The sequence below is a fragment of the Cinclus cinclus genome, chromosome 5 (genome assembly GCF_963662255.1).
Source record: "Cinclus cinclus chromosome 5, bCinCin1.1, whole genome shotgun sequence".
Lineage (NCBI taxonomy): Eukaryota > Metazoa > Chordata > Aves > Passeriformes > Cinclidae > Cinclus > Cinclus cinclus.
The window spans coordinates 51967302-51992014 of NC_085050.1; the positions used below are offsets into that span (position 1 = coordinate 51967302).

At 37.5% G+C, this 24713-nt stretch overlaps 1 protein-coding gene across 1 annotated transcript in view; it reads right to left on the reverse strand.

Moving 5' to 3' along the window:
* BANK1 (B cell scaffold protein with ankyrin repeats 1) overlaps positions 1–24713 on the reverse strand; it is a 111451-nt gene that overhangs the window by 50226 nt on the left and 36512 nt on the right. The window contains exon 8 of the mRNA XM_062493654.1: positions 21796–21992. Within this exon, the coding sequence (XP_062349638.1) occupies positions 21796–21992 (197 nt within the window). The remainder of the gene's footprint in view (positions 1–21795; positions 21993–24713) is intronic.

Here is a 24713-nt window from a genome sequence, read left to right on the forward strand (position 1 = left end):
TCACTGAGAACTTTCAAAAGACTACAAAGACAAGTAACACACAACACAATATTCAAAATATAAAACTAGCAAGAAGTGCTCGCCTTGCATTCACAGATCACTCACTACTAACTAGTGTATACAGGCCAAAAGAATTATCTATAACCATTAGGAAATTCAGGCAAATGGATGTGTGGTCTCTGCAATGTTCTTGAATCAGTCCTTGACATATCTTATGGGAAAAGACCCAAAGTGTTCTGTGAATGGTTAAATTCTAAAGTTATATGTAATTTGCTGAATTATGATTACAAACTCTCTAACAAAGCTCACAGAAGAAATATAAAAAAACCCAAAGCAGACAAATGACAAATGCTGAATTCATACTTTTCTTCTTTAGTTTTACAACACATACCTTTTTCTTACCTAGTATATGAGTAATTATCATCTAAGACAAGAAACAGGATGTAGGGGAGCAAAGCTCCAAGCTCAAAAGCCAAATCTCTACTCTTCTGCAAACTAAGCTCTATTGTTAAGAATGTATTTTTCTACAAATCAGTGATCTATTATTTTAACTTTTTCTTCTTTTCATATGTTACCTTTAAGAAAACAGTAAAGTGCCAGTATTTGGGATCCATTAGGCTTGCTAGAGTTGTTTAGTCAACTTAATATTTTTACTGTTAGCAGTTTTCCACTTCAGATGTAAAAATAAAAGGCTAAAGACAGAACGGGAAACTGAAAATATTAAATTAATGTAACCAAATCCTAATCTGTACGTAGAACTATGACATATTGAGTATTCAGTGGTCAGGGAACATGAACTGGAGGTATTATAATTTTCTGGCAGCCAGCTCATTGTTCTGTGTTTGTGCATAAAAATCAGTGCCTACAAGCCTTCCAAATATACGGAAGAGAAAATTAAACTCGTCTGATATTTAATTCCCAATGGTATCTAAGTGAAATGCATCATTCTGAAATCCGATTCATGCCCTTCTGATTAGAAGAACATTACTTTCAATATGTTAAAGCACACTAGTATAACTGATATAAGGTTTGCCTGATGCAATGAACTTTTGCAATCATCATATCATTTTGTGAAGCAGAAAGTAGTTTTGGGTTATTCTGAAAGAGAAAAGATAACTCTACCAAGTTGATTTCAATCCCTTGGCCAAATGAAAAAGTTTTTAAACATTCTTAAAATGCTGTTCTCTTACCCAATTTATCAATCAATGCTTTAATTCTTTTAAATCTACTACTCTTTGGCAGACTGCAGTCCATTGTTCTTTTTTCTTAATGTACTAGGTGGAGGTAATGTGAGTCTCCCTATTCAACTGCTTTATAACACCAAGTAAACTCTGAACAGCAACTACATCAGTGTCTTAATCTAATCATCTCCATCGAGACATGAATGGGAACAGACAAGCACACAAGTGCCTTTCAGGGCCAGCACTCCACTTGGAGTTCTTCAGTGAAGAAGCCTTGTAACGGAGTTTTTTACCAAGTCATTATTGGAATAATTCATGGGGACCATCTGTCCAAGCAACTCTGTAGCTAAGCCACCTGAGTATGGTCTTAGAGGAGCAGCACACTTCTCTGAGCATGGCAGTCCATCCACATTTTGATACCATTGACTTTTTTCTTTTACGTCATTGTATAATTAGCAACAATGCTGTGCTTGGATGCATCACACTGTTACTATTCTGGCACGTATTTAAAATACTGCATGTATCAAAACTCCTTCCCAGTTGCTTCCCCCCACCCATGAACTGCACTAAACCTTTCACTTCCTGTTTTTGTTTCGTAAACATAAGCCCCTTAGAAGCTAGGTTCCATCTATTTGTATTTATCCCTACTTCTTGAATAATCCCCCCAGTCATTTATAAGAAGTGAGTGTGCAAGTGTGGACACGCTAAGTAAATAAAGGCTCCAAAGCCTCTTAGAGTACAGAAATTTCAGAAAAGTACAAAGATTTACTATCAAGAAAATCAAAACAGGAGAGAAGTCCTTTTTTGCCCTTCTATCGGGCTGAACAGTAAGAATCTCAATGAAATGAGCAGAAAATAAACCATAATATTAACACATACTACTGCAAATCCTGCATCGTGGACAAGAACTCTAGAGCCCTACATGCTGTCACAGACTAGAAACATTTTTCTGCTCTTGACTCCATGAGTCCATAGAGGGTGATTTCTTCAGTTCAGTGCTGCCTCCTGTCTTTCCCCACGATTTTGCTATATGACTGCATTTTTCCTATCAGTCAAGTTACTAGGCAAATAATGTTCTGAAAAGCTGCTCTATATATACCATTTTATATTAATAAAAATTAATCACAGCATCCCAATATAGCATTGCTTGTATTATCTTCAAGTGTTTTCATGGTTACCTGATTAAAAGAGTTGTAGATTTTATTTTTTTAACATTTAAAAACATTCAGTGCATGTCTCATAGAGACAGTAAATAATCAGTTGAGGCTGTTTTATTTGTTTGTTTAGCTGTGAGAGAGAAACTACAGATTTTTCTCACTGTTCTTCCTGTAAACTGCAGATCAGAAGTCCATCACCAAAAAGATCACGCTTTGGCCCTTCCACTGAGATGTTCAACAAAGACATCAAGTAACGGAACTGGTGACAGCATTCTGCAAAATACTACAAAGAACAAAAGCTAAATTAAATTCTAGCTGCCACCTTTCTGCTGATCTCTGCTGACCTGAATAGCTCATCTAGACAGATAGCACTGCAGGTAGAAACCATTTAGCTTCATACCACAAATTTCTACATAAATCTACCTAACATGCAGTAAATCACTGAGGAATTCACTCTTTGTACAACAGCACTCCTCTTCCTTCTAGTTTAATTAGGCAAGGAAATTAAATACTGCGTAATGCAGACAGTTACTCCCCTACAGTAGTCTAAAAGGATGACTTGAATACAGAACAGCTTAACCCCTTGGGTAATGGACAGCCAATCTCAAATAAAAGTAAGGAGTTGGTTAGAATCTAAAAAAGCAGGAATAGTTCCCACATTTGCTGGACTACATCCTTCTGGTGATGTACATGTTATTCTAGTATCATTTGTCCACCCCCATCTCTGCTGCTGTCAACACTGACGATGAGTGCCCAGCACTGTGCTGTGCTGTACTGCTTAGCTAGAACAGACATTTGAGCTGCTGCTGTCCATCATCTGTTCCCTCTCCACCTACAAACTCAAAAGTGAAGGGAAGAAACTCCCTGCCAGCATTCATTTTCAGACTTCAGAAGAATGAAATCTGAAAATATCCAAAGCAGTTTGGTTCTTCTTTCTGCCCCACCTTTTGTCTTCTGTATCTTCCAGCTTCAGAGGGTTTTCTTTCTGCCACAGTTGGGAGTTACTCAGTCCTCTATGGGATGCAGGAGGTGAGAAAGGGAATAAATGCACTGTTTCAGATACACTCGAAACCTTAGCCACGCCAGCAACATTTTGGTAAAGGCCTGAGCTGTAGCCAGGCCAAGAACTACTCTAGTTTCAATCTGTTCTCTGAAAACACATAAAGGAGCAGAATGACTCTGTGACCATCAATACACAGGAGCTTGGAACACTGACCATGCATGCAAGACAAGAATAGCAGATGATTTTTTCCAAGAATCATTTATCAAGGAGCACAGGAGGTTGTGAGTTACAAGGAGTCTCATGCATACTTTTCCCACTGCATGTAATCTGACTGCAAGGCAATGAGTTTATCCCAAATGAGCCTTCCTTGAGCTTTCCCTGCTAGGCAGTCATGGCTGCATGGTGACTGTCTCCTCTTGAACTGGGACACCTGTCAAGTTTGGTCCTAGAGACAGAGACCTTTTTATCTATGGCAGAGTAGTGGTAAGTCATCAATATAACACATAACCTTGTAGTACAGCAACTTTCCTTTGTGCCTTGGTAGTTTTGAATCCCTGTTCAAATTACTGTGCTGCGCAGTAAAAGTGAACTTTGCCATTGAGCTGCACTCCTACAACATCATATTGAAACCACTTTTGCTAATACTTCTGACTGTGATGCTTTCAGCAATTTAAATCACCCCTATGCAACTTCTCAATCCTCTTCTTCTACCTGCAGGCCTTATGGGAAGCACTGTTCTAGCACAGGCATTTCTGTAAGACACAACTGAAATTGGAGGAAGTACATTGCCTTAATCCTGGGGACCATAACAGTTCCAGAGCTGAAGGGTCAGAAAAGCAGCATTAGTACAAGATGAACAGACAATGAACTCTGAACTTCAAATATGAACTCAGGTTGTACAGTCCTACCAAAAAGAACCCTCCACAACATAACAGTTAAGTTACTGCCTTACCTGAATGTTGTCTGTGATTTATATCCACTGGGTGAGGTCTCCTCCTTTGCATTTGGGGTACACTGAATATGCTTCCCAGAAAATCACATCATCTGTAAACCAGAAGACTGCCTGCACACTCCTCAAGATCCTCAATGCACCATCCAAACTGAATAGCCCACAAGCCCATGAGTAGTCCATGACCAGAGGACACATATGTAAACCTCTGCCTTAGAGTTTCCACCAAGGTTCAGGAGAATCACGCTGTAGCATAATGGCTGTGTGGTTTTGAACAACACAGTATGCGATTCCAAACACTGGAGAATATCTGACTTCTCATCCCTATACTACTGACTAACATCACCAAAGCAAGCTTTTTACAGGAAACAAATGCTCTAGTCTTATCTTTTTGGTATCCTTGTAGCAAGAGGAAGCACAGTGGAGTACAACTTGTCTCTCTTCAGCTCTGTGCACAGATATTTACAGTACTGTAACCAATAAAGAGCAAACATGACACAAGCTGACCCACTCAGTCATATGTGATAAAACCCTCGGTATAACTGAATGAACACGTCCAGTTTAACAACATGAGACATGAATAAAGAGGATACGATTCTAGCTGCACTCCAGTACTATGTTATATACATTTTAGAATTATGAAAGTTTTCTTTTCATACTTCAACTTCTGCAGAGGTTAGAGGAAACTGTTTTATTATTCAGATAACTTCTGACTCGGGTCAGGAACGTCTTCATCTCCAAATGAGAAATAACTCCAGCTAATGTTGAAAGATTCTGCAAAATCCTTTTACTTCTGAAAATTGGAAAAATGTGATAACTGCTCTTCTTTACTAAAACAAGAATGTAGAAAATGGGAATCTTTTAGCCTCTCTGATGGAATGAAAAGAACTGTATTACTGGCATTAGTTCCACAATTAGGATCAAATTAATCAATGCTTGAGTCACGTAAATCAGAAAATTCTTTTCAATAAGTGATAATAAAATAAAAATGAAAATACTTATAAATGGCTTGAACAAAGTTCTGTGAAATCAGCATTAAGGCTAAAAGGTAAAATGACAACACTTTCTGGTTAGAAAAGTTTTAATATTAATTTTCCCCTATTTTCCTACTATTTAAAAAATATAGGGGTAGGGGAAGACAAACCCTTGTTGATAAAAAAATAACAGATGACAGATGTCTTCTGCCACCTATCAAATCAAATACATGCTCCAAAATGTATTTCAGCCATGAATACTGAGCTGCTGTCATAGACATCTCTCAAACAAGCATGCTTGAGACATTCTGACAAAACTACTTCCCACATACATAAGCCATCTGAACATATCTGGACCAGTTCAAACTGTGCTGCTAGAACTAAGATCACCAGTATTGTAAAATCTGGAAACACCTGCTTAGAAAACATCACCAAGTCCTGTGAAATCAGATTCTTCCTCAGCAGTATTTCGACAGTCAGCATCAAATATTTTTAGCTGAAGCTATCTTCAGAATCACAGCGTTTTGAGAATGTATAAGCACACAGAGAAATCTTAAATAAGGAACCAGGCCCTAATCAGTAAGAGTATTTAAAAAAATGCAAAATAACTTAAAATTTAGAACCCCCTCATATTCTCTGAGAGCTCTCCTATTTCTTACAAGTTTACTGGGATCTTTGCATTGGTTTTACTGAAGCCCTGCGTTGTTTTGCTCACAGATAAAGACAGATAGGAAAAAAGCCCCAGTGAACAAATATGCAACACCTGGGAGTGAAGTTGCTCAACTAGCAATTACTAAAGTATCCAGAGAAAGGCATTTTGTTAAATATTGTTATAAAGCAGAGAGAGATAGAGGCTTTATAGAGAAGACACTCCTTACAAGCCTGTTTGCCTTGGTTGTAATCTCTTATATGGGTGTAAATGAGAGTCACTACTAAAACCTGCCATGCTAGTGTCATAACAAATAATGCTGGCGACTCCATAACAGGATATTTTACTCTCTGAAAGCCTTACTCTGCTTGCATTAAGTTCTAGCCATTTCTGGTGTTTCAGCATTTTCTGCAATACTCACAGGAAAGAAAAATTAAAAAAGGAGAAAACACAAAACACTTAATAAAGACCTACAGTAGTTTTTTTTTTCTTCCTAAATACTGGGGATTTTTTGTTTTCAGAAATATATCTGCAGCAGGTTTGTATGTCTAATATTTCAGCTCCCTTAGAAAGCATCTTACAAACAGGAAGTTCTCTATTAATACATAGGCCTTTCTGGAAAAGCAAAAACAAATTCTTTGTAACTGAGAAATCAGTAAAATTTGCTAATGGTAGGTAGATCTACATACAGTAGGGTAAAGACAGACTAACTCCAGGAGTAAGGGAAATGAAATTAAAAGAAATATCCAAGGGATTTGATGAATAAAGCATAAGGATAATACATTATTACCATCACTAATGTTAGAGCATATTACCAATGATTGGGCATAACATGGTGCTATATTAGTTAAAATTATTGTGGATTCAGAGCTAAAACCCAGTAATTCCTACCATTAGGCTAAAACCCAATAATTTGAATTTAAATTCACATCTGTCAAGCTTCTTTTTCTCTCAGCCTCCTCAATTCTGAACCATTAAGTGATGTAGCTATTTCCCCAAGCAATTGAATCAGTGACAACTAGTATGCATTCTTCTTATCATAAAATTCTGCAGAACCTCCTGTGTGATTTAGCTCCATTTCTAGTGCCAACAGCCCTAATAGACTCACCAGAAGAGTATGACTCATCTCTGTTTGTGAAATGAGTAACCCAGAACAGAGTGGGGAATCCCAGGCCCCAAATACTTATTAGCAAACATCAGATTAGCAAATTAAGATAGGCAATGGTCTCTAGACTGGATTAAAAAAACACATACTAGCATGCAAAAATGGAGCCAGAGGGAACGTTCTGCACAAGCCCGAGCAGTTCTGATACTAACAAATTCCATATTACTCTGAAATCCTCATTAAGTGTGTATTAGTCTCCAAACTAATAAGTTTCTAAACTGCTGCAGTATAAAAATCACTAATTCAGCTATGCAATTTATCAGCATCAAAAGACAGTGGTAAAGATTCTGCTGGCCTACCTGCAGGCAGTCTTAAATTTCTCTCAATGTTTGAACCCTGGCCTTTTCCTGTGATCCCAAATAAGAAGGATCTTCTGAGCATATGCTACAACAGAAGGGAATATAGACCGGACAGCTGTGCCTAGATCTACAGCAAACCATTCCTCCCCTCACACTGAAGCAGAAGAAGCACAGGGAGTCTCCTCCCTCCATTGCTCCATTGGCAGGAGACATGGCAGATCCAAAATATCAGAAATTAAAACCGTAATGCTCCTTGAGGTCAAAACCCCTTCCTTATCCTGCACTTTCACCAGAGAGAGAGGGGCTCCTGCACTAGCTACAAATCTTGAGCTCCTACTGCAAGAATCCCTGCCAAACTTAATTTGTCTGTTTAGTATGAAATGTATAAATGATACAGTAACAGTTACTGAAACAGCTGTGACTAAGTCATCAGCTACAGTAAACACCATTTAGAAAGCCCCAATCAAAACATCTTGATAATACTGCAAGATTTGGGAACTGCAAACACAGAAATACACTTGCACAATCTGCTGCTCTCTAGATCCTTTAAAACCCTTCCTTTCTGAGAAGGAAGAGAGATGGGGCAAAGCAGAAAAGTGGCAGGGAAAGCAATTCCTTTCCTTTGCCTCACTTTTTACCTCATAGTCAACTAGTTTGTAGAATGGAGATTGGAGAGTGATAACATCTCCTCAAGCTCCTCATATGCAGTCTGACCTCTCAAAAACCCCGTGCCTTCTCACTGCATACTTGTCAACACACCAGCCACTTCCTCCAGTTTTGTGAAGAACAGCCTACAGTTTCTTACGAAAACAAGAGGTGAGGTAACATGTGCAAATCAATTTTGGACATGACTCAGAAGCCAAAAAAAGTGCAAACCTTTTTCTACTGACTACGTGTTATTGGTCACAGCTGTACAAAAAACAAGGAGGAGCCCTGTTAGGCTGTTTCCACCAGATGCAAAATATAGCTTCCAGGACTAATTTTGTTTAGAAGCATTTCCTTCCAATACTTTGCATTTAAGTTGTCACTCTTTTTCATCACCTAGATCTAGCTATTCTTTGCTTTTAGATAAAGACATAGCAAATTACAGCATATATAACAAATCATCCAATTGTAAGCGAACAGATAAGCCAGTACCTATTCAGTTGTCACTGAAGTTACTATTTCTGTAATAAAGTTGCAAATTTTGTGATTGCACACTTAACATAATTAAGCTATAAAATGTTTTCAAACTGTCACTGTAATACACAGTGGAAATCATAGAATGAGAATTCTATAGGTCCTTAAACCACTTACATGTCCACTGACTTTGTGGCAGGGAAAAGCACAAAGACAAACGGCACCAGGCAAAACATACCAAAAAGAATTGCAAAAGTCTATCTAGGCAGACTTATTAAGTTTCAAAATAAATTTTATTTCTGCAAAACCAGTTTTTACTTCCTCAGTCCTTCACACTTAGAAGTTTGAGACTTTTCATTTATCTGAGCCCATATACACAGGTATCCTTTTTGAATACATCTGATGGGCAAACAGAGGCTTACAAAAGTAATTTTAGCTATATTCATCTCTAGCTGTCCATCTCCAATCTACTACTAGATTTACAGCAGGACTAAGATTTGGAAGCACCTAAAAAGTACTGGTTGTCAAATAACATCTTCCTGTCTGCCAGCTTTTAATACTGCAGATTTACCTATAGTGCATAAAATTATTTTTCTATGTTGCCATATAAGTGCTCAAGTTTTTTTTAAAGGAGATGAACAGGTTACACACATCCAGACACAGGAACACCTTGCACTGCCAGCTACAACATGCCACATAAAATTTCTTGAGGATATTATGTTTATTTAGCTGAGGATATGAAGATACATAAGTTTAATCACAAGATACAGAAGATTCATCACATGTGGAACAGCTGCTGTTCACCTAAAGAACAATGTATTCCACTCAGAAGATTAGCATGATCAAAAAAAGTGTACCTGCAACAAGAAACAAAAACTTCTGGTAAGAAGGCTACTTTTCCCACAAACTCACAGGAAAGAAAGACTTGAATTTTAATGACTGAATTTAGCAGTCATGTTTCCCTTGCTATGAAGCGGGTTAATCTTTCCAGTAGTTTTCTTGAAAAACACATTGATTCACTTGGAAAATGCATTTCAGTTGCAAAATTTCTGACAACATCCACACTAGCATACAAAACCAAAACAAAAAGCTCTTATCCCTCTTTGTCCATCACTATTAACTGCAGAACCTCTCATTTTTTTTCCCCCTCTCCCCTTTTCTAGGCTAGCTGCATCATTTTCCCAGAGCATTGTCTGCTTTTCTCTGTAAAGCCAGACGACATGGCATGTATCATACAAACAGATTTCTTCTCTTCTGAAATAATGCTCTAACTTGTGTTACCCTCCAATTAGGTAACTGCCTAGGTCAAGTCCCTCATGTTCAAAAAACTATCAGGTCCCTGTGATCCGAACATCAAATCCCTGGCTGCCATGACATTCCTTGAGGTGTGGCAAACAGACAGAAATATAGCTGCTCTTGGAGCAGATCACTGCAGCTTGCTAGCACAGAAAATGTCAGGTGAAGCTATGCTCCAACCATTTATTATTTTCCTCTTTTTGTGTGCTAGTAAGTAACTTGAGCAGTATTGGACAGGGTAGCCCATCATTTCACAAGGGCTGATTTGCTGCCTTTTTCCAAACCTAGAAGCTATTTCAGGGGTACATTCCAAGGGTATTATTGTTCAGATGTATTGTGAACCCCATTGAGAGCATTAAGTGGAATTACAAAGGGGAAGAGAGAGAGAAGTTGGGCCCCATATCTCAAATGAAAAAAGAGAGACTCTTCTGATGTGAAGGCGTAAAACATTTCTCTATGTGGAGTAAGAACATGTAAGGCTGAACAACAGCTCTGTCATGTTATAATTCCAGCAGCTCTGTCATGTTATAATTCCAGCAGTCAGCACTACTAAGTCAGAGAAAATTAACAGTGGACTAAAATAGCTTTACACCTTCTTAACATATCTACATGTCATATATAATTAATACAGCAGCATCTTATACAAACACCATCATTTTATTAGCATACATAATTTAGGTAGCAATACCAAAAAACCTCACATACATAAAAAAATCTATGCATACATAAAACAAAAGTTCAGACTTCTACTCCCTTTATTTTTATCAAATACTAGAAAATAACCTCCCATTAGTTCTGTGTAGAAAATAAAATGTAATAGCCCCTATTGTGTTCATCTTTTCTTAGTAAGTGTTGCACTATCCTGATCAAGAGAAAAATGAACATAATTTTGACCAAGACAAGTGACAAAGAAGAAATGACAGTGAAAGCACCTGAACTACCACAAGTTTATTGAGGGCTTGGAACTATGGAACAAAGTCATAGCAAAATGCAGTAGGTGCAAATAAATTGATTCACTGAATAGATATTTTAAATAATCAAAACAAAGATTTACAATGAAAATAGCAACCAGGTCTAACAAAAAAATTACTCAGTTACTTTGATAACTTTGTATTCAGCTGGGGGTTTGATTCCTTATCTAACAAGTCTCCTGGGACAGAATCGTCTACTTGCTCAGCCCAAAGAACATAAGCTCCCAGGCAAACTGTAGCATTGTCACTTGCCAAAAATTATAAAGAATTGCATAGGTACTCACAATTCCATTACTATTCTATTAACAGATAAAGTATCAGAAATCTTCGTGTGGGGAAGACAAAACAAACAAAATTATCAATTACCAACCTAAATTTTAGATACATAATTTCTGTAAAATAGAATTGGTTGGTCGTATAGAAATCAGTGAGTATTAAATTTCTGCAATGATTCCTCCTCCTTCTCCCATGAATCTTGGCACAGCCCATGGATTAGTGTCACATCTACTTTTTGCCTTCTGCTCAGCACTGTCCTATCCTTTGCAAATAATCTTAGGACTCTTACCTAATAATTCCTTTGCATTCCTCCATTTATTTTTTGTACTTACTCCAGCCCTTTTCATATAAAAAGGTTAGGGAAAGAAGTTTTTTTTCTGAAGAAGGACTGAAGAACTTTTCTGAAGGAGATTTTCTCCATTCCAAAGTCCTAGTATCTTCCATTGAACCTGTGATGGTTCAGAGGTCTAATACTCCATTTGTTGAGTAGTCTCAAAGACTGGACAAGTCTGCCAGAGTGCAAAGCACAGTGCAAGACTAAGGTGAAACAGGCTGGTTTAAAGATGCCTGACACATTAACAATTTTTTTACCAGCTTCCAGTACCTGAAGTTGAAGTTATTATAAAAAGACAAAAGAAGGGGACTGACAAAAAATTAAAATGTGTCTTCAAGAGTCAGTGCGAGGAAAAATTTAGCTTTTTCACATAACTGGGCTCTCAACAAAATATCACGTTACCCAGAATTACATCTATTAAAGGTTTCTCCCAGACCATAAAGACTTTTCCTGGACAATATTTAGGCCTCTTCCATCTCAGAATAACCAACCTCACTCAGTCAAAATGTCTAATCATCACGTACAGACTGAAAAAGGGAAAGAGGATCCACTATCACAAAAGAGACAACAGAATTTTGTTTTCCTGTACATACTATTCAAAAGCTGCACATCAATATTTTTGAGTGTTGTAAGTATTCGTTATTTTTAGATAGAATAAAGCTCTTATGGATGATAGACACTATCCTAGCATTAATGGAAAAAACTGACAATGAAACTGCATCTCACACCTATGAAAAATCCACAGCATATCAAAACGTCAACATAATGAGAAACAGATTAAAAAAGCCCAAAAAGAATATGAATTTTTATTGAGGCAGGTATGTTAGATCCTCATGGCCCTGCCCTGTTTCAGAGATTATCTGAGATGGGAGTAACACAGTGGCAAATTCAGACTCAGGGGCTTACAAACACACAGGAAGGCTCTGCTCTGACATTCACTCCTCTCAGCAGCTACAGAGAACAAAATTGTGGAATAATACATATTAAGCTTGTGACTCAAACTTCTCTATCCTTCTTCTGTATACAGACATAATACACAATCTGAATGGGTCAGGGGCAACAGTTTTGTTGGGATTTCTGAACTTAGATTTCTAGTCTTTTCTGCCGACTATTAAGGGTGGCAAGAACAGAGGGTGTCTAACCTAATTTGTATATTTACCAAATAAACTTCTAACTTTAATCTTTAAAAAATTAATACACTTTGAGAATGCAATGCTTAAAAGAGACAGGAACTGGGATAAAAAATTAGTATACAGTTCAGCAATTAACCATTGATATAAAGGATGACAAACATTGGCATAATTTTGTAATGTGAGATCATTCTAGTTGTAATTCATAATATCACATTTTAATGCATAAACTTCCATGCATCCGAGTTCTAGGAAAGATCACTGTGTACTTTTACATATAAGCTACACTGATATGTGAATATTACATCTAAAGCGACACTCAAAGGATAAAATTAAGAACATCTTTAGAATTACAAAGTGCTTTGCTATAAACAGGATTGCAAATTTTATGAGCCAAAGACTAGAATAACTTTGTTAAATTGACTATTGACACCAATTTAGATATAGGGATGTTCATATATACTTCCTCTCAATGCTGAGATAACAAAATAGAGACATCGATAACCATGGAAGTATTCACTCTCCAACTCACTCAGGGGCCATTCTAAATTACATTTCTATCCTCTATACTGTCATGTTATGAGCTTGGTGTAATACCAATAGAATCAATAAAACTGATAAGACCATTACAACAATCTGTGTACCAATCTAACACACAACTTCCTCCAATCAGAAAAAAATCTGTCGATTAATCTACACTTACTATCTAACCAAATATGCAGTATTCAATTAATATTTCAATGTTAACTGAAATGTAACGAACACAATGCAGTTCCAATGTACTCTATAGGCAAACTTGTTTCTTTGTTGTATTATTTACTAAAAACCTAGTAGGAAATATAATCTTTCTCTCTGCATTACACGGATGCATTTCATATTCACAAAAGAAAAAAGTTAAAAATAAAAACACTAGCCTTTAATTAATAGTCTAGAAAAAAAGGATATGATCAGTTTTCAGTAATCGTGACTGCTTTCAAAATTCTGAAATAGTGTATTCTGTATTTTCCAGAAGGGTTTTTTTTCTTGTTCTGTATGTGCATTATTAACTCAGACTTGCACCTGGGTCTGTCTTGTTTAACTGTTATGAAGAGAAGAAAGAATTCTATAAAATTCACTAGCTTTCACAGTTAAAACTTCACTGTGTTGTCAGTGATGATAGGTGTCCCTGGGACACAGTGGTCAGAATTGACTGCAGATCTCTATACCTGTACTAGATTTTGTCACCTTCAAGCCTCTTTTCCTTGCAACACAAGACTAATTAATCTGTAAAGCACCTTGCAGTCCTATAAAGTCTCCATGGAAACTTCTGTTCAATCCTTTGACCCATTTATGTAAGACAGTACAGTCTATCAACTGACAGCATTTCTTAAAAAACACATCTAATTAAAAAGGACCTTTGAAGATTTGATTGAGTGATCCAATTAAGAGTCAGACTTACTCTATTACTTCCATGGTGGTGCATGGAATCCTCATTTCTGTTTTCCACAGTAGACCAAAGGGGACTTGCTAGTGTCTTCCATTTCTGCCTACTTTCATTCTTTTATTCAGTTGGAATTCAGAAGGCCACAGGTGGCCAAATGCAGGTCCTAAGCAGTTCTCTAATAATTCATGGATAGCTCCCAGGTCACGTCCCAAGGCTATACAGGAGCAACAGAAGAATCTGAAATCTCAGGACCAAGTAAAATCATGCCAACATGGCTCTGAAGGTTGGCATCAACAGAGAGTGCTAAGATCCAGTTATGTGCCTCACATTCACAGTGAGAGCTGCAGGGAGCTTTTAACAACTGCCCAAGAACAGCTCCCAAACCTCCGATGTGTGAAGATGAAGATTCTGGCACGTGGCTTGTCAGGTTGAAGAGGGCTGTTCGTTTCTGCTACATATACAGCATAAATTTCAACTACAGGGATTGTGATGGCTATTTAACATGTATTATAAAGCAATCTATTAGCAGTTACATTGGCTTTTCCCCCACAAAAGCAGACATCTTATGTCAGCTGCTGCATGTTCTTTTGAGTTTGGTAGAGTGTGGGAACTCAGAAAGCATTTTTAAGCTCTCATCAAACAGAAGAAATGAGAATGATTATTACTAGACACCCTATAGTTGTAGCAATGAAATACTAAATCATTTATTGTAAAACATATGGGGACAGACGGAATCGAAGGCAAAATAAAGAGTGTGCCTTCTGTGCAGGGCTCTCAGAATTATAAATTGAGACCTTGGAGGGCTGTGTTAAACGGAACTAACACTATGCAGGGCAGAAAGGGATTTTCTTAAGTAGTTTCCATATAAAGGGCTTGGCAGATTTGAGAAATGCTTTTCCCTAATGGTCATCTTATTGATGTAGAGCCCAAAGACAATTTTTCTAATTAAGCAATAAATTACTGCTGTAGCAAGGCCTGCTAACACACCATCAGATCTGTGCAGAACACTGAAACTTCAGATTGCTAAGGACTCAGCAAGCCTCTTACCTAACTTTAGTAATGAATTCTTGCTTCTCCACCTAAATTTTTCTTAGGGCTGTGAGATCAAAACACTTCCCTCAGACCTCACAATGTCACTCAAAATGTAGGTGGTTTTGGCTCGCAGATTACAATTACCACAATAATTTTAACAGCTCCTTACTTCTCCTACTCTTCCATCATTTTCCACCATTAAAGAGCTTTATTACTGTTTTTTTTTTCCTCTGTGGTGGTCTTTTTCTATTTGTATTTTTTTAATTATGTTTTTTTTTCCTTCTGAGGGGCTGGACAAAGGTAGTGCTGATATGCTATCTTTCTTTGTGCCCAAGAACTTGTAAGATATGACAATGTCTGATTCCAGATCACTGGAAGGCAGCCAAAGGGCATATTCCAGATAATTAGGCTGGCAGCACATGCTACATAAAGGTAAATGTGCTTCTTGACAGCCATGCATATGCCTTCAAATTGCTTCAACAGAGGCAAGACCTGAAACTTGCTTCTAGACTTACCACTGAAATGCCCCAGCAATCCTTCCTTCTGCAGAAAACTGGCGAGCAGACGATTTCATAAAACTTCACTTTTTGCTTTGCATTGTAATGGCTTCTGAGAAGTCTGTATTAAAGGATGAAGACCTCCACACCTAATAATACAGTTATTATTGATAATGTCAGTGAAGGAAAGCTGATTGAAAGGTGAAAGGAAAATCTGTTAAAATAAAAATCTGTGGGGTGTCCTCTCCTTGGGAAAATTTCTTGCTTAACTTCATGCAACTGGTTTGTAACTTGGGTAGAGGACTCATGCCCTCACGATGAAAGAGACTAGAACATAGTGACTAGAAGCTCTCAGAAAAATCCACAAAGATCTCTAGCCTTTTACAAGCTTCCTACGCTTCTAGCTTCAGCAGTGTCTAAACAAGCTGAATAGAAAAATGACACATTATACAGAACAGTATTTCATACCCAATTTGGTCACTTTCCATGACAGAGCTTAGGCAGAAGCAGCTAATTTTCTAACACATCCTCAAGCAAGTGCAGAGTCTTCATCTACTTCAGCTTATTCATATCTACACAAATTTGTAGAGGCAGAGACCAGATTTGACATAAGCATGCCATTGATTTCTACAACAACAACATAACATGGTCACTTATTTTCTCTCTCCTATAAAGTATTGCATTTGCATTTTTCATTAACATAAACAGGTTAGCCAAACATTTCAGAGCTATCATAATGGAATCCTTTTGCATTTTCCCTACTTCTAATTCACAAGCATTTTGTATGAAATTCCATTAGTATTCAAGTTTCCATTAAAAACTGTAAAAGCTTTTACAAATAGTGAATTCCAAATAACTGACTTCCACTGTGTCACTGCTACAGTTATAGAATATCAAAAGATGAGACAAAATACCAGACAATTCTTCGGAAACATTCTCATTCATTCTAAATTACACACAAATTTAAATGTGCATCTTATACAAAAGCAAGGTTTCCAAATCTGCAGTTCCACTTATCAATCTTTTTGCAACAAGGTTGCACTCAATTGCATAGTTATTGACAGAAGATGCAATCACAGTTAAGGTGCAAGGTTCTAGCCTGAATAAAAGTCAATGGTATAAAAATCAATACAGAAACTTACAAAATGTGTGTAGTTGTGTAATGGCTGGCTTTGCAAAATGAAAAATCTAGCCTTTCCTCTTTGAAGTCAATATTTTCTATGCTCAGTTCCTACCTTATCTCTTCACTAAATCATAAATTGCCTGACCTCAAAAGGCAGTATATGCTAGCAAGCTTTTATTACAGGGAGCACATCCCTCTGAGAGCACACAAAAAAGAAAAGAGGGAAATCTTGTCATCTAGTAAAATAAATTCCCCAAACCAAATCTTAAACATAAAACACCAAGACTTGATAATAGGAGGCCTCTTTTGAAGAATTTCATTTGTGAATATCCACTCAGTAGGGAGTATCAAAGAATACAGTCAGTCACTTATTCATTTCAGCTATGTAACTTCCAGTGTACCAAAGAATGCATGTAATTGACACTTCTGAGCACTAAAATATTGTGGCAAGAATTGAATCCCAGCAGGCTTCACCAAGGACTCACTGGTGGATTAGGAGTTTCAGAAACCAAACTAATCTTCTTCTCTGTCACACAGTCTAAAAGATATTTGAAAGCAATGAGTTATGGGCCAGTGCAATACTGCAATTTAAACTAAATTAAAGAAATATTGACAGCAATCAGATTAATTTAAGATTCTTCATCTTTCTACATGTGATCCTTCCCCAGCTGAAAATTAATAGCTCAGGAAGATATTGCAAATAGATGTAAAACTTTGTTTCTTGCTGAGGAGCTCCGCCATATTACATAGCCTTTTACAGAAACACAAAGCTAAAAATAAATGGAAGAATAATACTTCTGTGTTCAGAAAGCGCTGATTCCCAATGAGCTTCTAGAACTTCCAGCAAATTAGGAGAATCCTTGTTGAAGGGATTCTTGCAGTTGAAAGATTTCCTATTATTTGGCAATAGTAGCTGCAAAGCCAAGTAAGATTCTTTCCACATAAGAGAGACAAAAAGTACTCTCAATTTCCACAATATCCTGTTTTTATAGACTGTTTTCTATTTCATCAAGCTGAAGATACTTCAAGAGATTCTGCATTCTGATTCAACCATGCACTTCAAAGTAAGAGATGAAAGTGGAGAGGTGTACAATGATGAATTACTTCTCAAACTACATTTCTGCCCAGCCTTTAAGTCTGCTATAATTTATAAAAATATAGCTTGGCATTTCAGGAAGAAAAATTTCTTTCCTCTCTTCCTGTTATCTAAAACATGCATCTTCCACAAAAAGGCTCTGAGTGAAAATTATGACCAGCACTAAGAGTGTTTCTCTCTGCTGCTGAGGCAACTTCTCACAGCAGTGCACTCAGTAACTGAGGGTCCAGACTTTGCAGGATGTACCTCAGAAGAGTTAGAATTGCTGTAACTCTCCCTTCTGGAAAGAAAACAAGCTTCTTCAGAGCAGCCATGCAGGGCAATTTTAATCTATGCTGTTCTAAAGGAATTTCCACCAATATGTAGAGAAAAAAATACCTATTATATTTTCAAAAACTGCCTAAGGGATGCCTCAAGCAGGCAGACAGAAAAGTTAAACAGGAAATCCAGACAGAGTTCTTTCTGCCAGTGGCAGAGGAAGAAAATTCTTCTATCAGTCTCCTGTTCTGCTGCATTGTTACAGACCTGTGACAGGACAGGTTAAAAGAAGTTCAGTTAACCTGCCTTTTCTGCCTTAGACTTCTGGTAACCAATTCTGAAATGTCAGAAGGTATTTTAAAAATAAGAATTAATTTGTGCTGTCTCAAATGTGTGGTGACAACATGAAATGAGGTTTCAATTTTTATATTTAAATCACTTTTATGCCACCCTAGGAATCTGCTTTAAAGGCTGAAGCCAGCAATCAGAAAGTATTTGCATTAACCAACCAATAAAACACTTTCTGAATTGTGGGGTTTTTTTAGAACCTGTGATGCATACCAGTGGTACACAGTAATCTTCCTGGCTATGACACATTCAGCTACACAGCTCTTATTAAAAGAAAGGAAAAATTAGAAACCCAAAGTGCTGGAACAAAGAATTAAGCCCATGCCAAAGCACAAATGCCTAAACTGGCTACCAGTGTGACCTCTCATTTTAAACGGTTAGATCAAAAACTGAACACACTCCTTGCATTACTCACCTACTTGAGAAATTATTTCTAAGCATTATTTTTAAAGTCTTCCTTTATGTGCTGGATAATTTCAGTGATTTCATTATAATCTGGAGGTAGAATTTTTACATGGACTTAGAAAGCCACAGCTGGTGGCAAGAAGAACAAGCTTGTGTCAAAGCATCTTTCAGAGACAGAGCATATGCAGAAGGCGAACATCTAGAGTTTGAGTCAAACAACAGAAACAGAGTCCTGATATCCCAGAAAACTACTGTCACTTACCAAGGTACTACCTGTCACAGGTACTGGAACAGCTGACTGCAGATATGTTTTAACCTGTGGTTAATGGAAAGCATTTGCTAGTGGCATTTGACCCATCAGCTGGATTTGAACCTCAAAGGCTCAGAAACAAGGACCCCTGCCAGTATTCCTGCTGAATGTCTCTAACTAGTCTTAAATTGACACACTTTGATTCAAGCAATTCAGCCTATACGCAATTATGGAAAACATTCAAATATTCAAAGGTATAGAGGAATAAAAATCAAAAGACTAACAATTCAGGATGTTATTGCAGAATGTAAATGATGTCCCTCTTTTATGCTACAGAATAGGGAATTACTTTATCTGAACTATAATGAAACACACAGAAATTAGAAATGAATCCCCATTGAGGTGGCTTTGTGCTAAAATGCAAAAAATTACAATTTGCTTAATGGACTGCTGGCAAATTTGAAACTGGGTTTCCTTATAATCCCAACTGAAGACTCTTTCAGGCACAGTTTTACCAATTTAGTACCTTTAATACAAGTCATTCAAGTATTGTAGTGCTCCATCACCAGAGCAGAGATTTTCAAGGAGTGCCTGAAATGCAGGAATTCTGACAGAGAAGGCTGACACTACCATGGTGGAAGCACAGATATATATATAGGATATATATAATGGGTGTGAGGTTTTAGATTTAATGACCCTGCACCGCACTTAACACTGGTACTAAAAGCATAAAAATCTCTTTCATCTGTATTCATACAGCTGAGGAGCTTGCCTCGTGATGTGGGATCCTTCCCTTGTGCTTTGCTTTGACACATCAGGAGATCAGCTCCCAGCACAGCCACCAGGCACTCCAGATCTGTCTTTTGTGGCTGTAACACTCCTCACATCGACACTGTCAGTGTCCAGCTGCAGAAAGGGGTTTTCCCTTTAAACAAGGACAGGGCACTGTGCCATTCAGATGAGCCCGTGTGAAAGCCAGCCAGTTCCCATGACTCACCTTTGCCAGCAGAGCCCTGAGCACTTTCCATTGAGCCGGCTGCATAGGGAACCTGGACGGTCTTACCAGCAAAGCTGCAGCAGCTAAAAGCCCTGAGCACTGATCTGCTCAGCAGACACCAAAAATGGCTGCACAGCCCAGTGGGCTGGAAGGTGGAAATAAACAGTAGCTGAGTCGCTGTGACTTCATCTTTTGATGCTCTCTCTAATCATCTCAGGGAATTCTTACTCCCCTAAGGATTCTCCAACTCAAAATGACACTTTTGGGTTTTTGGGTTTTCTCCAGCAAATAAAAAACACTTTGCAGGATTTTGGAAAAATCAAATGTATGTTTTAATGCATTCATTTTCCTGAAGCCCTACTGCTCTTTAAGACAGAAGCAATGATTTACTATGTGTATTTTGGGGCTATTCCTTAAAGGAACAACCAAACACAATTAACACTTAAAACAGTGAGAGGTATACCAAATGCAAAAGTACTTCTACTGTAATAATAAGTAATGTCAACACTACAGCTGTAATGGGAAGTTCCAGGAACACAGTTGAACTAAATTCTTCTTGGCTCAGAGCCATGCAAATATTTCTTTTCCACATTCCCATCAATTACAGAGGTACAGTAAGTGTTTGTGTGCTTAAGTACATTATTACAGGGGACACAAATAAGCCATTTTTCTTCCAGTGGTTGGATCTAAAATTTCTGCGGTATCATATTACATATTTGGCAGACTTGAATCATGTTCAGATTTTTAGTTGTGTTGCACTGCCATAAGCCACACCATTTGAAACTGAGAACAGGCAGAACAACTGCATCTCCTATCCAGACTAAACACATTTAGAGCGTCCATAGAATAGTTTTTACTTCAATACTGGTATAAGTATTCACGCTTGGGAAAGCTGAGAACTATTACTGTTAACTGTTCACATGCAAACAATAGCAGGTATGCACCATGAGGAGGTTTCCGACCAGTGCAAGGATGACCAAAAGGCAACTACAGCAGTTAGAAATGGTTAAATGTGAAATTATTAACATGGCGATCCAGGAAGATAGCACGGTTTTATGGACAGCTTTGTGCTAGAGGGTAAAGAGGAACATATTTTCTTGAGTTAAATTAATTCTCAACTGCAGTATCAAAAACTGTAGAATTATCATATCTGTATGTATTACAGTAAGCACAGAAAGAGTTGGACTAGGTTTAAGCTCTCAAATGTCACTACAGTACATTCCTTTTTTACTGCAATTTTGTTAGGTTTTATTTGCAATAATTTGGATGGTAGAACTATGTAGAGACCCTTATTTTACTATTACCTTTCAGGTGGAAAGGCAATTATTACCCCAAACCTCTTCTGCATACCCAGCTGAAGAAAGCTTTACTCCATCTAAAGGTTATAAATGTACCCTTCCTTCACAGTAGCATGAAGAACCAAGGAAGGGAAACAATTCATTTTTGAATGGTGAAGAATGGCAGTGCTAAGAAAGTTCACAGCCCCTTTCAAGTGACCTTCAAAGAAGTCTTTATCTCCAACACTAGGCAGCTGGTCAAGACTACTTAAAGTATAACCATTGTTTGGGTGCTGAAAGCTCCAATCTAACCAGGCCACATAAGATTCTTCTGACTCACTGTTCTCCTTTCCATGACATGCCTAAAATTCAAGCGGTTCAAAAGACCTGATCTTCACCATCAGTGCACAAAGAAAGTGGCTGTACCCTATCTTGACCCTTCTTTCTGAGACAGGAGTACAACAGTATTTTCAGACAGAAGGACTACAACATATTAGTCTTTACAAGAAGCGATACCATGGGATCTCAGTAGTACAACATCTTAGCCCCTGGTTGTAGATGACATATGGAAAGCACATGGACTTACTGACAATTCTTTGATTAATTTTCTTAATTCCTTGTGCCCGTGCTTCTTTGCAATACTTTCTGGATCATCTCCATATTTATTGGTTATTTTGCAAGCCCGTGTGGCCTCAGGACCACTGAGTAGAAACGTTGCAAGGTTCTTCAAGCCAAATCTGGCTGCACAGTGAAGCAGGGTAGGAAATTCTTCTAAATGGCTATCTGTAAAATGGAAACAAAATCTTAAGAAACAAGTTCTGCTTTTATAGAACGCCTTCTTCTATAAACATCTTCTGAATATTAGTGCTGTGTAATCACCATTATCAAGCTCCCAATATTGAACTAACACTGAAGGAATTATTCTTTCAATTAACAGTTTTACAGTGCCTATACATATATCAATAAAGAACATTTGGTGTAACTGAGAAATCTCATTTTTATCCTGACAGAGTGATTTTAAAGCAATTCAGTTCTATTGAGAAATAAGGTTTCTTGCAAAGGGCAGAAAATTCTACAGCCAAGACATGCTTTTGCTTAGGTAGAATATTTTTGAGTGGAACATTTGACATTTTCACAGGTTTATGATGCTATCTTTTGTTATTAAAAATAATTTATGAAAATTCACAGGACTACCAGACACTTGGAAAAATTTGCTTATCCCTGTAACAAAAAAATCAGTGAATTTAAAGATGAGTGTATTAGATAAAAGTTTTTAGGATTCATCTGAAATAGCATTTTATTAATTTCTATCAAAAACCATTTTTACATTGGAGAACTGGGACATTCAGTTTACCATTTCAGCATCTTCCTGCATTTTTACTGTATGAGTGACCACAAGTCACATAGAACAACCAAACAAGCGACAACCAAAAAAAAAAAAAAAAAAAAAAAAAGAGTTCAAGCTTAAAAAATATTTCTCACTGCATTCAGACTCTACTTTGTGATTACGTGTGGTTTGCTGTGCACCCACTGGTCTATAAATCAGTATGCAGTGTATCTCTTCTGCAAGCATGCATCCAGCCTGCCCCAGGCACCATCAACTTTCTGTACCCTGACAGTCTTTCCTACCCAGTGCATGAAGGAATGCTCCCCCTAGTTTGCTTTGAGCCTGGCTCCTGCTGGGGTTCAAATGACAGTCCCTAATTAGTCTTATTCTCCATCACTGTCTGCCCTCTATGCAATTCTGGTGATTTACTCATTCCCATAATTTTTTTCTTGAAGAGCTCCAGTCTAGTAAACTGGGCCCTATAGAGAACCAACTCCACCACACACACTGCTCTCCCCTCAACCTTTTCCAGCTTTACTGTAACTAATTTGAGATGACAGGAGAAGAGCTGCACATAATACACAACTTTTGGTGAGCCATGTTAATTCATGCATTGCCATAATTGTGTCTTGTTTTGTTCTCTATTTCTTTTCTAATAACTCCTAGGATATCATTGGCTTTTTGATCTGCTGCCTAGCAACAGGTTGATTCTATCATCTGTGTGGTGAAACTGTGTGGACTTATTCTTCAGCACTAATAGCCTGCTCAGATCCTCTCATTTTCAATGATACCGTAGGACTGCTTTTTTTCACTTGCACCATTTTGGTTTTACGTGTAATGAATATCATCTGACATTTTACTGCATAATTAGCAAGTCTCTAATTTCTCACCCCCATTAGCCTTTTTCCTTACTACTCCGAACACTTTGTATCACTAGCAAAAAAAGACTTTTCCCAATTGCCTGCTTCCTGATTTTGGTCAGTTATTCATCCATACCCAGTCAGTTACTGACTTAACCAGGTTTACAGACTCTTAAAAAAAAAAACCTACAAGAAACTCCTAAAGCCAGACTTCACATCACAGAAGACTTATTTTATTAACACTTCTATTAGTTTGTCACATAGCAATAATACATTAAACCTGCTTCTAGATCACAAGGTTGACTTAGAAACTGCATTTTGGCATCAACTCCTGGTTTGGTCACACCTCCTAGTACTAAAAAATGAAATACTGTATTGTTAGAAACATATATATTCTACTTTAAAGTTTTCTCAGACTTCTTGAAGAATGCCAGTTACTTCTGGTAATATCTTTGTGTTCAACCTGCCTGTTTTTGCAATAACTTCATAGTCCCTTCAACTCCAGACAGTATTTCCACGTCTCCTATCCAGGACTACAGCTTATGAATTTACATTTCTTCTGTCTTCCTTGAGTTTTATTTTAGATCCCTGTCATCACTTGTCCTACAGGTTAGCCAGCACATTTTCACCCCATAGTGTGCTGGAAGAAGTTATGACTCCTTTCAGAAATCTCTTAGCTGCCAGTCTTTAACAAACTTTCTAATTTTTACATTCTTCTGCATAGTGAAATTGGCTCAGAAGTGGTGACTTTGTGTTCCCTCCCCGCTTTTTGCTCCAGCAGAATCATAATATGGAAGAGAGTAAAATCTCAACCCATCATTAAGTACAAGGAACAAGAGCAGTTCTTGGACTAGGCACAGCTAAGTACGAACTGAGAAAAAAATGTTAGGACAATTTTGACTGCATTTTGGCTAAAGAATATTCCAGCACTATTCCACTTCAATATTATTTTGTCAGAAGGTATTTGACTGGGCTACAATTTAATCAAAAGTCTCATTAACAAGCCTAAACTGATTTTAAAGCAAATTTAGTGTTGTCTGACTTTTATTTCCACCAGCCAAAGAAAAATCTAATCAAGAAACTGTAAACACACAGCACCTGTGTAAATCAAGCCACTTGTTTTAGAAGCCTTGGCATGTTGAACTTTCATCAACAAGAGTATGTTGTAGTTTATATTCCCTTCTATTTGCAGTGTGCTTTAAAATCCTTTGGACTACAATAGGCAATCTTAAAACTGCACAGGGGCTAAGGCTTATGAGACAAGTAGATGCTATACAACTTCTTTACTCAATATTGCTCAATATTTTAATTAAAGTT